At 44.9% G+C, this 17,402-nt stretch overlaps 1 protein-coding gene across 6 annotated transcripts in view; it reads right to left on the bottom strand.

The window, feature by feature from the left end:
- Positions 1–17,402, bottom strand: part of CRIM1 (cysteine rich transmembrane BMP regulator 1) — a 207,709-nt gene that overhangs the window by 82,694 nt on the left and 107,613 nt on the right. For all 6 annotated transcript variants that reach the window (XM_067703271.1, XM_067703275.1, XM_067703273.1 and 3 more), the window contains one exon: positions 3,557–3,678. In XM_067703271.1, the coding sequence (XP_067559372.1) occupies positions 3,557–3,678 (122 nt within the window). The remainder of the gene's footprint in view (positions 1–3,556; positions 3,679–17,402) is intronic.

Here is a 17,402-nt window from a genome sequence, read left to right on the forward strand (position 1 = left end):
TCTAGGCGATGATACTGATGTCTTCTAGTTTATACAAAAGGAGCTCAATCATACCCCCTGTTCCTTTGGTTTCTAAACAACAGGGTTCTCATTCAACCAATACCTCACAGGTCCTCCTTTCAGCCCTCAGTCACAGACCATAACAATCCGACGAGCAACTCTCCCCTCCTCCCCCCCCCCAAATAAAACCAAACCCAACAGAAAAGAGAACGAATATTTATGGAGAATGTTCTTTCCATCTATTCATCTAGGCTAATGTTTTCAAAACTCAAGAGTTCTTGAATTCTCTGTGAATATTTTTTAACCTTCTGTGTTCACGATAACGCTTATCTTAAAAAAGTAACGTAAGCATACGGATCACCTGGATGGCAGCTTAGGAGCCGAATGCTGGCAGGCAATCTCTGTTTCTGCACATGGGGTTAGTTAACATGCAACCCACTGTCTCCTGAACTGGGGTTCCCAGATCCATTCCGACATGTTCCTACATGTTTGGGGGTTTCTCAAAATCAATAAATAGTCCTCTAAGCACCCAGGTTCCAGCCGGGTGTCAAACTCACCTCTGAAAACTGCTTTCACTGAGGTGTATTTTAATATTTTGCTTTTGCTTTTTATTGAGAAGAGCAGCCAGAGGAAATCTGTTTCCACATTTAAGGGATTAAAGCAACTAAGGACAAGATCTACTGTGTCATCCAGCGCTCTCTTTTCAAGCTTCCATATGAGCAGAGGGTTGCCCTGTTCAGCAGGCTTCTTGTCTCTAAAAATAAGAACTGCAGATCTGATTCTATCTCCTTTTTCACTTTGATGGCCAGGACGCTGGGGGCCTAACTTGACATTTAACTCCACCAATTAAACAGACAGATGCTATGGCCTGCATACCTGTAGGCATTTTCTTTCTGCTTTTCATTTTCAACTTTTACATACAACTCTACGGTTCTGATTCTCTTTTCTCATTAATATTCTACCACTATGTTATCTTATCTGTTCTCAGTGTAAAGTTGCCTCAAATCCTTTGTGCATAAGCAAGGCTTTATATATATTTTAAAGCTATATATATATATATATATGGCTTATTAAAATATGTATATATAAAATAGACCTCTGCTCATCTGGGCAATGATAATGAATTTTGGATAATGTAATATCCTCTAATGGTGACCTTATGACAACAGTAAGATTTTCCCAGGGCACCAGTTGCCAAATAAACAAACAAACACATACACTTACATACAAATATATGTATGTGTGGAGGGGACGTGTGTGTATGTATATGACAAAAAAAGTGAAATACAGGCTTTGAGACGGAATTCCATACACACTATTCTGTGGGATTTTGAATCTTCAGAGGACTGTAGTTTCTAGTCTCATCTACAACTGAATGACTAATATAGAAATAGACACACTGTAGCAGGACACGAAATAAAGCAAAGATCACGCAACCAATTTATGGTGGCAAGAAAGAGGCAAACACCAGAAATCCTGTGACTGCTTTGTCATCTCAACATTTTCTCACAGCTGAAGGCAAGTCCTGTTCCTGAAGTGACTTCTATAAATGGGCTCTATAAATGGGGGCAAGGGCACTGAGGGGGCGGGGGGCAGTTATCAGCTGTCCAAACCGTATCACACTGGGGAGAGATGTAAAGTTAATGTCCTGATGAGAAAGTCATGACACTTGGGTTTCTATAATCAAGAAGCAAGGAAAAAAGAAAAGCACTCCTCTAGAGGTGATATTTCCTGGGGACAAGAGACCTAAGATTAAAGTGTAGGGCAGTAAAAGATGGCGAATTCCCACAAAGTAAGCCCTCTATGGGCTGATAATTAACAGCCACTCTAGAGGGAACTAAGATGATATGAATCAGATCACTTGCTCACTCACCCACCCAACTACCCATCAGAACCTGGGTGCACTCTGAGAGGCAGGCAATGTGCTAATAACACAGACACAAGGATAGATTCTCTGTTCTCTGGCAGTTCAGATTCTAGCATGAGAGACAGACATGCAGAGGGATGAATACTGGAAGGAAGCACAACTGAGATGCTGGGAGCCCAGGACAAGGACCAACTATTTCTGTCTTAATGGTACAAGTTAAATATTCACAAAATGTCACCTACAATCAACTAACTTCAGCAATACCAGAGACTTGGCCATTTGCTGGTGGTTAACAGACATTACTACTGGCTGGATAATAATACGGGTGGGGAGAAACACTGAGAAGAGATTTATGCACGTGGAACTTTTCCTGCACCTCTCCCTGCATGCTTGTATTTATAAAGGTCTTTAAGTCAGGATCCTCCCCTCACCTTCTCCATCCCCCTGCCATGTCCAGAACAGCATCTTTGGATATGAACAGGAGGTGGGCACACAAAATTATAAAGACTATTTGCTCTTGAGGCACAATTTCAAGTGCTTCACATATAAAACCTCATTTAATTTACTGTTATTCACTCCATTTGACAGATGTGGCAACTGAGGTCCAGGGAGACCAAGGGATGCCCAAAGTTACACAGCTACTAAGTGGAGGAACTAGTTTTCAAATTGAAGTCTTTTAATTGTAGTCTATGTTCTTTTCTAACCACAAAGCCATACTACAAGTGTTTCTTCAAAGCAAAGCAAAGCAAAACAAAACAAAATATGCAGCCACTGGACTAAAAACTACAGGACTCGGTGAAACAGGTCTGGACTTTAATATAACCTTTTCTTGTGGGGGAGGGGCAGCTTGGGAGGAGGGCAGAAAAGCTTCTGAACCCCGATTTCCTGTAGGCGGCAAATATGGACGCTTCTATATGCGTAATTTTGTTGTATTTGTCCAAATCCAAAATCATTTTCCTTGTGTGTCTAGGTGTTGACTAAATAATGTCCTCTAAAATTACTGACATTTCACTTACTTGAGTTTATTCTGTTTTTCTTCTGAAAATTCTGATGGAGGGACATGTTTTAGGCTCTCCTCCCTTCTAGCATCTAAATTCAATAAACGCCAGGTCATCACACACCAAGGGAGAAAGGTGGATTCTATTTGAAGTAATCTTATGACTGAAGGATCGTTTTTCTGGTCCACAAGGTTCCAGCTCCAACTAAGCCAATACTACTGACCAAGTAATGGCCAGAGGTGTTTCCTCTAAGTAGGAAAATGCTAAACTAAAGGAACAGTGTCTTTTCTCTTTCAAATTGTGGACACTCCGATGTGGTGTTAGTTACAAAGATTACCTCTGACAATAATGCAATGAGATCTTGAATGATAGGAGGGATACGACCACATTTTCCATGATCCTTTTCTTGCAATCCTAAAATTTCTGAACTACTGAAACACAGCAGAATATGATGGCTACGTGCAGTCTGTGATTACACTTCCAAAATGCTCTTTCTAATGGATGGAATGATGATTCCTTTCCTAACTTTCTCTACTGCCTAGTGGGATCTTAAACAAATATTCTTTCTGAGTTTCATCAAGTCCCTGAGTATATTCTCTGCCTTTTAAAAGACAGAAACAGCTAGATTGAACCCTCCCTCCTCCTCCTGCACAAATGTACACTCTCTGAGAACAAGAGAAACCCCACGTACCATTAACACATTCAAAGACATCACAGCACTTTCCAGGTGTCCCATCTCCACGAGAGACTATGCGGGGAGTGGATCCCACCTCACACACGGGGAAACCACATAAGCCAGAGAGACACTCGCATCTGAAACCAAAGAAAAGGGAAGGAAAACCCCATGAATAAACAACAACATAGAAGTCGGGAGACCACAAACAAAGTGGCTGTGGAAAACTATTCACCCCTCTCTGTGACACTGTCCTGTTTATCTGGTGTCGCTGGGGAATGGGGAGCGGGTCCTAACATAATTGGCATTCCAAATAACTAAGGCTCATCTCCTTAGTATACGCCCAGATATTTAACGTTAACCATTTTGACAGAAATATTCCTAAAATGCATTACTTCATTTCTTACTTAACCAGACTGGTATTGAGCATAACAGACATTTTCTTGATGACTCAGGGCCATCTTTACATGCATACATTATCCTGTTACTCCAGACATCAGTGATGCTTGCACGGTCTGACACAGAATGATGCTCCTGCGTTAAATGATTCTATGTTGCTACTTGGTTGCTGTTGACCTTTAGGTGTTTTTCAGCAAATTTTCTGACTCGTCTTTCAACTTACAGGTTATTAGTTTGGCTTTTTTTTTTTTAATCTTTGTGATTGTGTCTAGTAGCATCCTCCTCTGGAGCTACATTAATTAATTTATAATTGTGTATAATAAAAGAAATAGATTCTGATTGAAGACCGAGGAGCTTTATAAATAAAGGGCATAAGCTTTAGCAAATGGAGTTTGTGACAGCTATCTGGAAGCTGAAAGTCTTAATGTTTTGGATCTTCTAAGCTGCATGTGTGCATTTCTCTGAATGCAAACTACCTCTGTTGGTTCTCACCCTTAACTTCAACTCCGCTGCAAAACTTGCCTGACCACAGGAAAATAAGAGGCAGGTAAATATAAGAGGAGAAAAAGATATTGTCAACTGCCTGATGTTGATGTGTCGTAATGAAATAAGAGGCAGGAAATGAGAAGCTCAGGGCAGGAGGGTGTCAGGATGTAACTGTAATACAAGGAAGGAGCAGCTAGACTCTGCCCTGGGACTCCCCTGGCAATGGAAGCGTGGGTCAGAGGGTAGAGAGGATGACTAAGGGAGTTCCCAGGTTGGCAGGAGTGAAAGGAAGACATCCTAAAAAGAGACATCCTTGCCGGAAGTATGTGGGTATTTATGTACCAGAGAGGCCAAGATCAGGGGAGGGTAACATTCCCAGCAAGGAAGAACCATTAGCACATTAATTCTGTTTTTTCCCTCTTCTTATTTGATTGTTTTGTTCTATTTTTCTTTGGATCTTTCATAAATTAAAATATGACTGTTGTCCACAAGTACTTCCATAATCAGGCCTAGAGGTTTAATGACATTTATAGTTAACTGTGGAACTAAAAAGGAAACGAATTAAGTTAAAATTTGCACCAAACTCCATTAAAGCCACTGGAAAGGTGTGAATATCCCCTCTCAGGCTTCTTCCATGTGGGGAGATGGTTATATACAGATTATATTGGAGAAGAGGGTGTTAGGTAATTAAAGTTTTGCTGCAATGGTATTTCTGACTATGGTTTAAAATAAATGTTTGGCTGTTTTGTGTGAGCAAAGCCGGGAGCTCTTGATTCATAATCTCTATTCCTACAGGACAATCACCTTCTACAGCTGAGTAAATATGAACTGAGCTTTTAGTCCCTGGTAAGGTTATCCCACAGTCTCTCATTTTTATGTGCCTAGGCACTGCAGTTTTAAGCGGATGATCATATCCCTGTGACGTTACAGTAACAATATTTATTGCACTTGACACTCTGTACAACTTAAACTCTTCAGAGTTTACAGATTAATGGGGGTAGAGTACTGAGAGGCCCCACCCTGATCCCAATATCTGGATGTCATTACAATGAAAGCATCCTACAAGAATAGCTGACTAACCTTTTTCCACATCTTTGGGAATTCCCCTTCTCTCCCACTGACGTGTTCGAGGAAATTACTTTAGGTTAAACACCAGGGAGCATACGATCAACCAATAAATACCTCCTCTGATGCCTTTCAACCCTTCAGAGACCTTTCCTCAACACTTGCGTGCCAGGCTTTCTGCTGGGCCGACAGAAATCACACCAACCTGAAAACCATGACTAAGTTTGCCCTTTTTCCCGCTTTTGACATTTGATCTATTTCCCAACATTGAAACATCTCTCTTGTTTTCTCAGAGACCCATACAGGTTGTCTCCAGCATGTTGCAGAAGATCTAAAACTGCACAACTGCCTAGTGACCCACTTAGGAAAGGAAAACCCTTTAGGTTGAATTTTTATTTCTAAACCCAGAATGACTGCACACTAAAGACCCAAGGATTCAGATGCCCTGGTTCTGGCCGGCAGGCTTGCTCCCAGCTCCTTTCCCTTCTCTACCAGCCCCTTGGAAAGCCCTCCCTACTTACTGCCACCTTTTGATTCTTCACAGCTTCCACGAACCTGAGACTAGCAGAGGTTCAAGACCATTAGCACCTTAATAAAGAAGGAACTTATGAAGGAATCAGAAAAGGTTAAAATCTGGGCTGTCATCAGATATCTATCGAGCAAGTATCTATTAGGTTGAGACTTCACGAAACTGCTTTCTTTGTAGATCAAAAATAGTCAAATAGCAATTTCACAGAGTTCAACATAATACAACTCATGTGAGTTATTTTTCGACAGATAGTCTACACACACTTTCAGGTAACAAACGGGGGCCTCATCAGGACCCTTATTTGCCAAGGAAATTTATTATGTCTATACATAATAAAATCAAACAAGGTTTCCTATCCTGTGTTTTCCACTAGAAGAGCCTAGAGGGCACTCCCCTAGAGTCTTCTTGTAGTGAGTCACTGAATTACAGAACAACTGAAGCACTGACAGAATCTTGCCCTCATCACCTTTTCTCTTCATTCTTATTATTTTTTTGGTCCCTCCTCCCAATCTCCCTCTTACCCTTTACCCCAATGCCTGGATAAACAGCAAGCAATGGAATGGAGAAAACATGTGGATTGGTAGCTAAGGAAACAGAATAACTTATGAGTAAATCGATGTCCACACTTACCCCTCACTTCTAAAACCTTCCCTCCTCCAACTTCTAGGTTCCGACCTGGTCTCCTCTCACCAAAGTCTCCCCTTCTCCCAGTTCATGCCACGCCCATCCTATGGCTCAGTTCTTGTACTTCTGTAGTCAAAAACCTTCAGTTACTCTTCATTTAACTGATCAGCTTCTCAGCCTAGCATTCAACACTCTCAAGTCCACAGATCTTTATTCGAATTCAATCTCGCAGTATTTCTCTTCATTCTCCTGATGCTACAGTCACCTTCTATTCTCCAAACAAGCCCTCCCTTTGCTGCCTTTCCACTGCTCACCCTACTCTCTCCTGAACATTCCTTATCTAGCCCTCATCTCCAGCTGTCTGTCTAGATACCATCTGCCTTTCCAGGCCAACCTCAGATAATAGCTCCTCTCTGAAACCCCAAATACCATACTTCTCTTAGGACATCTGAAGCAGAAGTGCTAAGGGTTTTTAAAGAAAACAAATAAAATAACAATTTTACTGAGATACGATTCACATACTGTAAAATTCACCCTTTTAAAGTATACAATTCAATGGTCTTTATATTCACAGGGTTGTGCTACCATCACTGCTACCTAATTTTAGAACATTTTCATCATCTCATAAAGAAACCCTGTACTTCCCATTTATCCTCTCCCAGCCCCTGGCAACCACGAATCTCTATTCTTTCTCTATGGACCTACCTATTTTGGTCAGTTCACATAAACAGAATCATGGGCTAAGGGCTTTTCAACCTCCAACAAGAAGCAACTTGCATTTGCCATTTGCCTGAAAAATCAAGCCTTTAATGTTATCCTCAGTATTAAGATAATCATCAGTCAAGGTACCAAACTAATAAATGTCTGCAGAATGTAATCACAGCTGCAGCCAGGTAGGCTGGTGAAGCTGTCTTTTTTTCTCTCTCCAGTAGGTAATGGATTCAGCTTAGTGGGCATGTGGGTGGCGGAGTACAAAGACGAACAGCACTCAGAAAAATCATCTAAGCCCCTAGAGGGCACTCCCCTCCTTAGGAGGCCCACGCTGGCTGGCTCTGCGGGCTCAAAGGCAGTGCACTCTCATGCATTCCCTTCCCGTCGTTTGTTTCCTGGTCTACACAGACAGTCCCAGAGTCCTAGTACAGCTTACAAGGTGCTCCCAAGTCTAGGCTCTACTTCTCCTCTAGCTTCCACATTCTACTGGCCCCTCTACATGCTCCTGCACACGTGAGTAACAATGGCAATCTGCCATTCACTGAACCCCTACACCCACTCCCGTCACTCAGCGCCGCAGCACAGCGTCCACTCCCGTCACTCAGCGTCCACTCCCGTCACTCAGTGCCGCAGCGCAGCGTCCACTCCCGTCACTCAGCGCCACAGTGCAGCGTCCACTCCCGTCACTCAGTGTCCACTCCCGTCACTCAGTGCCGCAGCGCAGCGTCCACTCCCATCACTCAGCGCTACAGCGCAGCGTCCACTCCCGTCACTCAGTGTCCACTCCCGTCACTCAGTGCCGCAGCGCAGCGTCCACTCCCATCACTCAGCGCTACAGCGCAGCGTCCACTCCCGTCACTCAGTGCCGCAGCTCAGCGTCCACTCCCCTCACTCAGCGCCACAGTGCAGCATCCACTCCCGTCACTCGGTGTTCACTCCCATCACTCAGTGCCGCAGTGCAGCGTCCACTCCTGTCACTCAGTGCCGCAGCGCAGCGTCCACTCCCATCACTCAGCGCCACAGTGCAGCGTCCACTCCCGTCACTCAGCGTCCACTCCCGTCACTCAGTGCCGCAGCGCAGCGTCCACTCCCATCACTCAGCGCCACAGCGCAGCATCCACTCCCGTCACTCAGTGCTGCAGCGCAGCATCCACTCCCGTCACTCGGTGTTCACTCCCATCACTCAGCACCGCAGCGCAGCGTCCACTCCCGTCACTCAGCACCGCAGCGTAGCGTCCACTCCCGTCACTCAACGCCGTAGCGCAGCGTCTACTCCCGTCACTGAGCGCCGCGGCGCAGTGTCCACTCCCGTCACTCAGTGCCGCAGCGCAGCGTCCACTCCCGTCATTCAGAGTCCACTCCCGTCACTCAGCGCCACAACGCAGCGTCCACTCCCGTCACTCAGCGCCGCAGCACAGCGTCCACTCCCGTCACTCAGCGCCGCAGCTCAGCGTCCACTCCCGTCACTCAGTGCCGCAGCTCAGCGTCCACTCCTGTCACTCAGCACCGCAGTGCAGCGTCCACTCCCGTCACTCAGTGCCGCAGCTCAGCGTCCACTCTCATCACTCAGCGTCGCAGCGCAGCGCCCACTCCCATCACTCAGTGCCACAGCTCAGCGCCCACTCTTCCTCAAATCCCTGCCTCTCTTTTGCCCCAGGTGAATTCCACACAGCCTTAAGGCCACCGCCCTACAAGGCTTTCTCTGACCAAAAAAGCAACCAGGATTAGTTTTCTCTCCTCTTGGAGTGGACCTGTTCCTCCTATGAAGTCAAAATCCTACTCTTTCTCCTGTGAATTCCCCTAGTGCAGGGGCATGTCTTATTTGTCTTGTAAATGAAAAAATGAATGACATAAAGACATCCAAACAATAATCTAGAATAAACTTTTTTTTTCATGGCTAGTAAGTCAGAGGTTAGGCCATGCATTGTTTTTACAGTTTTTATGTTTATAAATTTTAAACTCAGGGCTAACTGGTGCAGTGCTTTTCAAAATCAGTCTGTGGAGGGAAAGACTACGGAGTTTGTTTAGAATGCGGATTCCAGGGTACCACAGTCATGGACTGTTTCTCAGAGTCTGGGGCAGGGCTCCAGAATCTGCCTGTACAGTAAGCTCTCCAGGAGACTCCACTGGAGGGAATCTGGGACCCACTTTCTGAACAACTTGCTCCTAAAGGTGCAGTGTCTCAATCGTCACAGTTTAATTTGCACTTTCCGTTGGAAAAAGCTATGTACAACTAGTTTTATCATTTTAATTAGTAGCACATTTTGATTAGTAGCACTTGCTCCTGCCTGAATACAGTTGCCTATGAGTGAGAGACACATAGAGTGAAGAAGACAGTAACTTTATTTACTATCCAATACCATCCATCATCCACCAGAAAATGGATGACTGCTAGCAAGCCACTTAAACTCTGGGATGCTCAGTTCTCTTGTCCATAATACAAGATGGTTGGACCTTAATGAGCTTTCTCCAAACTATAAAATCCTGTGATTCCATTACCGTCATTCCCATCACTGCCACAGTCTGATCCCGGCTCATCCCCTTCTGCGGCTTCTCCTCGCCTGCACCCTGTCCTTGGAGCACATCACCATCTCGCCCTTCCACACCCACCTCCTCCTTACCAAGCACCTCAACCTTCAGGCCCGGCTCAAGATGGGCCTTGTCTCTGACACTGCTTTGTTTTGTTTTGTTTTGGAGGGGAATGCAGGAAAAGAAACAATATACTCAACAAGTTGAAGAATCAACAGTTTGTTTCACCAGAGTGACTAGAGAAACTGTAAAGGATGCTAAACGATAGGGAGTTAGAAGAAGACACCGTGGGGAGAGGAATCCTCTTTGCCACGCCCACCACCACTCAGCAAAGCAGCAAACTGTCAGACTCCTCATCTTCCCCAAGCAGATCCTTATTCCCTGCCCCTTCCTGGAGGGAAAACAACTCAGTGAGGCCCCTGCAAACATATCTCCCAACCCTGCATTTATTCCACATCCAAACTCAGTGTTGAGCCCTTTGAAAGGGGAGAATCACTGTCTATAAATCAAAACCAACTCTATTCAGGTGGGAAGGAAGGCTCCCTTTACACAAGAATAAATGTGGAATTAAAAGGGCAAAGCACGTGTACTACTAGCATTCCACACAGGGTAACAATGAAACTGTCAGCAAAGGAAGTTACAATGACACATAAAACATATTCTTATCCTGTAAAAAGTATTTTCAACTTTAATTGTATCTGATGTACTATCTTTCTACGGATTAAATTTCTTACCTCTTTCTAGGTATGTATAAGTTTAAAAAAGAGAAGAAGACTGCAAATAAAACATCCAAAAAGAAATGGGTTTCCCACCTGAGGGTCCACTATCCTGCACTCCTCCCTACGGAAGTTTCTTAGGACCACCATGCTTCTCCCGCCTCATTGTAAGATTTACTGCTAAGTAACAAACCCTCCTTCACCCTTTCTCCTGCTCATTCCTCCTGTAATGCCTTACATTTCCACCACCCAGGGGGTTAGGCATGTGCCTTAGTTGCAGCAGCAAGCACACCACCCAGCTCTAAGGATCACACGTGCCTCCTTCCAGAAGCCTCCCCGCTCCTCTTTTCACCTGTAAAACCAGAAACCCCATGTTCTTCACCACTTTCCCTTCAGAGACAACAGCAAACTCACTCTGCATTTTTGGTTGCTGTTGTCATGTTTTGCTTTTTTCTGCGGGGAGCAACTGAAGGATATGCTCCAGTACAGGGACAGTTATCAATTGAGGGCAAGTAGGTAAGATATTCCTCTTCATTTCTTACTACGCGGTACTGGCAATAATGATAAAGTCCACTGTAAGCCCTTAATGACATAGTCATTTTAGCTGCCCTCTTCCCAGCTTTCTCAAGGAGCAGATGATTATGGCTGGATCCTCAAGGCTGGCCTGTGGCTCAAGAAACTTATCCTTAGGTGCTAATTTTGAGAGAAAAGAGGTATAAATTGTAAGAAAACAGAGGCAGTGGGCCCGCATGGTTCCTGGAAGATCTATAAATTATCTTGCAGAGTCAAGCCCCACAGTAAGCAGGTGAGGTCAGGAGAAAGCAAGGGCACTTCACATCGGTTACCGCCTCCACATGACTGCTTAAAGGAGAGGAGAGTTGGGGCAGTTCCCAAGAGACTCCCTCCTGCAAGGGAGCCAGAGGCACAGACCCACGGCTGGGAAGCACCCCCAGGGCCCGTGCTCCTGCTGAACCGTGAGAGCTGGGATCTGGCAGGCATCCTGAACTGCACTCAGTTCAGCCCAACAAGCTGATAACCACCACATCCCAGGACAGGCAGGCTCTCTGCCTTCACCTCCCCGGGCCCGGGGGAAAGACACTGGCGTGTGCTCCCATGGTGGGCAGGACGGCAGCAGAGGGGGACAGGAGAGGTGCATGGAGACCCAGGCGGGAAAAGCAGGAAGGAGGGGAAACCGGCACGTGGCACTCTGCGAAGGAGGAGGACTGGGTCTGGTGGGGACAGGACCTTGTATCAGAGAAACGTCAGGTGTTTCCATTTCAGGGCTGGATCCGCCGACCGTATTAGAAACGGATGCTTTGGAACGTGGAATCAGCTTGCTGGTGAACATGCAGTGGTCCCGTAACTACCTGCCGAGTGTGTGCGTGTGGGAGGCGCTCAGCTGGGTAGGGCTGGGGATACGCGGGGTCCTGAGCCTCCATTTAGGAAGTCTGGTTTAGGGAGGTGTCAGATATACATAATCACAAACCAGAACACAATCGGATGGGGACTATTCTGTCTCCTCCCCAGAGCACGTGACGCACAAACACTAATGACATCAGGACTGAACCTCCTATTTGAAAATCTGGACAAATCCTCCACTGCTTGGGTGGCTAATGCTCCTTCACCTCCTCGGAGCTGCCTGCAGCCTGAGCTGCTGCTGAAAGAGCTGACTCCGAGCACACGTCCACGGGCTCCCTGTGGGCTGTCGATTCCCAGACCTCTCAGCCTTGTCATCAGTGCAAAGTGCAAGGTCCTCTGGTCTCCCGTCCTCAAGGGAATGCACATCCCCACAGAGAATCGCTCTGCTTCCCAGGGACTCATCCTCCCAGGCCCACTGCTCTGCCTTCCCCACCCTTTCCTCTCTCAGCATCTGAACATCATCACAGAGTATACCACTCAAATCTGTCCTAACCTGGCTCGCCTGAAAACACTACTTCCTTACAGTGAGACCATGAATTTCCCCACACTCACCCTTCACCTGGGGTGGAAGGGAGGCAGACGGTCTCCAAGCTGACCGCCGTGGGCTAGCCCACGGAAAGCTACCGCTTTCCTCCCTCATGCAGGCCCTCCCTCTCTGTGACTTTGCCTCCTGCCCATTTCCTACGGGGGTGGAGGTTCAGAGAATGTACTCTGACATCCGGCAGTCTTAGGTTTGAGTTCTGGCCACTGAGGAGCTGTATGACCTTGGGCAACACGTCACCCCTCCAAGCCTCACTTGTACTGCCTGTAGGATGAGGGTGATTAACGTACCCATATCTCACAGGACTGCTGTGTGGATTAAATAAACTGATATGTGAAACGTACCCAGGAAAGTGCAGGGAACACAGAAGCCCTCAACACCTGTTAGCTATTTTATGTATATCATTATAAACCGGAAGCTTCCGGGTCTATGTGGAGGCAGCAGTTTCAACATCCTGACCTCGCTTGATCTTTTGGAATCCAGTGACCCTTGCTGCCCCTCCACTTCGGCCACTTACTTTACTAGCCACAGCAATCTCAAATTTCAAGTCAGATATCCTAGTCGCCGAGCACAACGGTTCATCCCTCCTTCCAGGTCTCTCAGGCCCAAGCTCCCACTGCACCAACACTTCAACCTCCCGGAGACATCTACTCCCAAATCTCTCCCTTTTCTTCTTAGCGTGGGCCTCATCCTGATGGCAACTCCTTAACAATACAGCCCAAACCCATGGCGTTTTACCTGAGTCACCACCTTCATGATACTTCTAAATTTCCTGCCCCTTTAACCTCCATCCATATCTTGTCTCTCAACACCAACCCCAAGGCAGTTACACCCAGAGATGGCAAACCTGTCTTCACTCAAAGGGAAGTGGGATGTTGCAGACAACTCTAGAGGGCCTGTGCCCTCTGAAGGGGCTTCACTGCTCACCCCATGCAGAAACGCACAGTGTTGCTATACCTTTCAACTGCTCAAGAGAAGCCAGAGTTTTAAGTCAAGCATCCCAGGTTTTAAATGCTGATGACTAATTTAAAGATGGCAAAAAAAAAAAGGCAAATCAAAGAAAACATGTCTTGGGGTCAAATTCAGCCCAAAGGCTGCCAACTGCAAATACCCAAGTTGTTGATGACTGGTGGAGAGAAAAAAAAAAAAAAGGGTACACACTCAGCAGTAGCTATTCCACCTCTTCAACACTGGAGTCCCTCACCTGTCCAAAGACCTCCATTCATCCCTAAGGATCATTCTGCCAACTAGAGGCACAAAGAGCTGATGCTGTGTGTATATGTGTGAGTAGGGGAGTGTGAGTGGGCACAGATGGGAAGTGTCCATCAAACAAGGGGATGTGGAGATGGAGGGAAAGACATTCCAGGAAGAGGAAAGAACCTACTCACATCTACAGGGCAAGAAAGAATATAGTGTTTTAGGTTGGAGCAAATGGTTCAGCCACCAGGAGCATACGCTGTGCTGGGATTTGGGACTGGAGGATACTGTGGGGGAACTTGCAGGAGACATGGCTAGTGAGATGGGCCAGAGCTGGTTAACAAGGGGCCTTGCATACCATACTAAGAAGTATCTTTAATTGAAAGCAATAAGAAAGTAATAAATATCTTGAACAAGTGATGGAGTCTTGCCAAGGGATGATTATCTAAGAAAAAAACCAACACTGTCATGAATTCCATTTTTCTTGAATCATAAAGATAGGCAGGATTAGTGGTAATATTTTTTCCTTTTTCTTTTTTCTTTTTACTGAAGTGTAGTTGACTTTTTTTTAAAAACATCTTTATTGGAGTATAATTACTTTAAAATGTTAAGTTTCTGCTGTATAACAAAGTGAGTCAGCTATACGTATACATGTATCCCCATATCCCCTCCCTCTTGCATCTCCCTCCCACCCTCCCTATCCCACCCCTCTAGGTGGTCACAAAGCACCGAGCTGATCTCCCTGTGCTATGCGGCTGCTTCCCACTAGCTATCTGTTTTACACTTGGTAGTGTGCACATGCCATTGCTACTCTCTCACTTCGTCCCATCTTACCTTTCCCCCTCCCCGTGTCCTCAAGTCCATTGTCTATGCCTGCATCTTTATTCCCGTCCTGCTCCTAGGTTCTTCAGAACCTTTTTTTTTTTAGATTCCATATATATGTGTCAGCATACGGTATTTGTTTTTCTCTTTCCGACTTACTTCACTGTGTATGACAGAATCTATGTCCATCCACCTCACTACAAATAACTCAATTTTGTTTCTTTTTATGGCTGAGTGATATTCCATTGGATATATGTGCCACATCTTCTTTATCCATTCATCTGTCGGTGGACATTTAGGTTGCTTCCGTGTCCTGGCTATTGTAAATAGTGCTGCAATGAACATTGTGGTACATGACTCTTTCTGAAGTATGGTTTTCTCAGGGTATATGCCCAGTAGTGGGATTGCTGGGTTGTATGGTAGTTCTACTTTTAGTTTCTTAAGGAAACTCCATATTGTTCTCCATAGTGGTTGTATCAATTTACATTCCCACCAACAGTGCAAGAGGGTTCCCTTTTCTAGTGGTAATGTTTTAAGTTGCAAGACACATTAAAAGTTTAAAAATCAATGACCACAATAGCCTAGAATGCCCTTTCCTCTTTCTCCATCTGGTGAACTCTGACTCATTCTTAAAGACTGAGCTCAAAAGTCAAATCCAACAGTTTTCCAAATAGGATCTCTTTGCTCTGTGAGCTTACTGTTTTTTGCACACTGCTATCTCTAAAGCACGTAGCCCTCTAAATTGCATTGTTTTCTACATGTTTGCCTTTCCTTTATTTATTTATTAATTTTAACATCTTTATTGGAGTATAATTGCTTTACAATGGTGTGTTAGTTTCTGCTTTATAACAAAGTGAATCAGCTATACATATACATATATCCCCATATCTCCTCCCTCTTGTGTCTCCCTCCCACCCTCCCTATCCCACCCTTCTAGGTGGTCACAAAGCACCGAGCTGATCTCCCTGTGCTATGCGGCTGCTTCCCACTAGCTATCTATTTTACATTTGGTAGTATATATAAGTCCATGCCACTCTCTCACTTCGTCATAGCTTACCCTTCCCCCTCCCAGTGTTCTCAAGTCCATTCTCTACGTCTGTGTCTTTATTCCTGTCCTGCCCCTAGATTCTTCATAACCATTTTTTTTTTTAAGATTCCATATATATGTGTTAGCATACGGTATTTGTTTTTCTCTTTCCGACTTACTTTACTCTGTATGGCAGACTCTAGGTCCATCCACCTCACTACAAATAACACAATTTCGTTTCTTTTTATGGCTGAGTAATATTCCACTGTATACACGTGCCACATCTTCTTTCTCCAGAGAAGATATACAGATTGCCAACAAACACATGAAAGAATGCTCAACATCACTAATCATTAGAGAAATGCAACTCAAAACAACTATGAGGTATCACCTCACATGGTCAGAATGGCCATCATCAAAAAATCTAGAAACAATAAATGCTGGAGAGGGTGTGGAGAAAAGGGAACCCTCTTGCACTGTTGGTGGGAATGTAAATTGATACAGCCACTATGGAGAACAGTATGGAGGTTCCTTAAAAAACTAAAAATAGAACTACCATACGACGACCCAGCAATCCCACTACTGGGCGTATACACTGAGAAAACCATAATTCAAAAAGAGTCATGTACCACAATATTCACCGCAGCACTATTTACAATAGCCAGGACATGGAAGCAACCTAAGTGTCCATCGACAGATGAATGGATAAAGAAGATGTGGCATGTATATGCCTTTCCTTTAGATGGTAAGCTCCTTGACATCAGTGTCTACATCTTATTCCTACAAGGTTAGCATAACATCCAGCACATGATAAACACTCGAATATTTGTTTTCCACACAGACTAAAAACACTGTAGGATTCTGATGCTAGGACTTGCCACAGTTTAACTATCTATAAATTTAACCAAAAGCATATACTGTGGTAGGCAATGATGAGATTGAGACTTACAAGGTGCAACCTTGTCCTCAAAAAAGTACACAATCTAATGTCTTAGGAAGTGTCATAAGAGTCTTCAAGAATCCATGATCTAGTTATGGAGATCAGAGTACTCCATCATCTTATCGTAAGAGTCATGACATACAAACAAAGGCAAAATCAGGAAAGGTTCATTTAAACTGCACTTGTCTGTGTGATACATTCACAAGAGACTAACTGAGCATCAAGTCCAAGAGAAACCAGCTGCCTCCACCTTCAGGGTTGCAGTCAAGCAGTTAAACATCTGCTGGGCAAATATAACCCTGAACCCTCTGCACTCTGTGTCCACACAGTAATGAGTCTTATCACTTACATCCCACGTAAAGGTGCAGATGAAGAGTAAAATATAGTACACCAAATTTGGGGTTGCTTCTGGTATTTCCAGAAGAGGTAGGATTTGAATATGCTAGATTTGCTTATTAGTTACGTAAATACCTTCACAAAACATTTTTGCAGAACTGTCTGGAGCTGTTCTCCCGTTCAGCTGTGTCATGATGATGATGATTTCAAATGAGGGTGGGTGGGGAAAGCCCTCTGAGGTTCAATATTATCCAGGCTGTGCACTCCACTTTCCAACCTAATCGAAAGTCTTATGGAATTCAGCTGAGTTACTCTCTTTGAGCGAGGGTCAGAAGGCCGTGTCTTTATCATCTGGTGATGGCCAGGCTCACTCAGATCAAACTGAAAGCCTCTGAGTGAGAGCCCTGAGCTTTGTTTCAGGACTGAAACAAATATAAACTAAGACTAGACACTGGTCTAATGTATGGTGAAACGCCAAAGACATAAGGCACTAGTATAGGACGTGCAGGGCTTCCACATCTGA

Source organism: Pseudorca crassidens, chromosome 14 (assembly GCF_039906515.1).
Source record: "Pseudorca crassidens isolate mPseCra1 chromosome 14, mPseCra1.hap1, whole genome shotgun sequence".
Classification (NCBI taxonomy): domain Eukaryota; kingdom Metazoa; phylum Chordata; class Mammalia; order Artiodactyla; family Delphinidae; genus Pseudorca; species Pseudorca crassidens.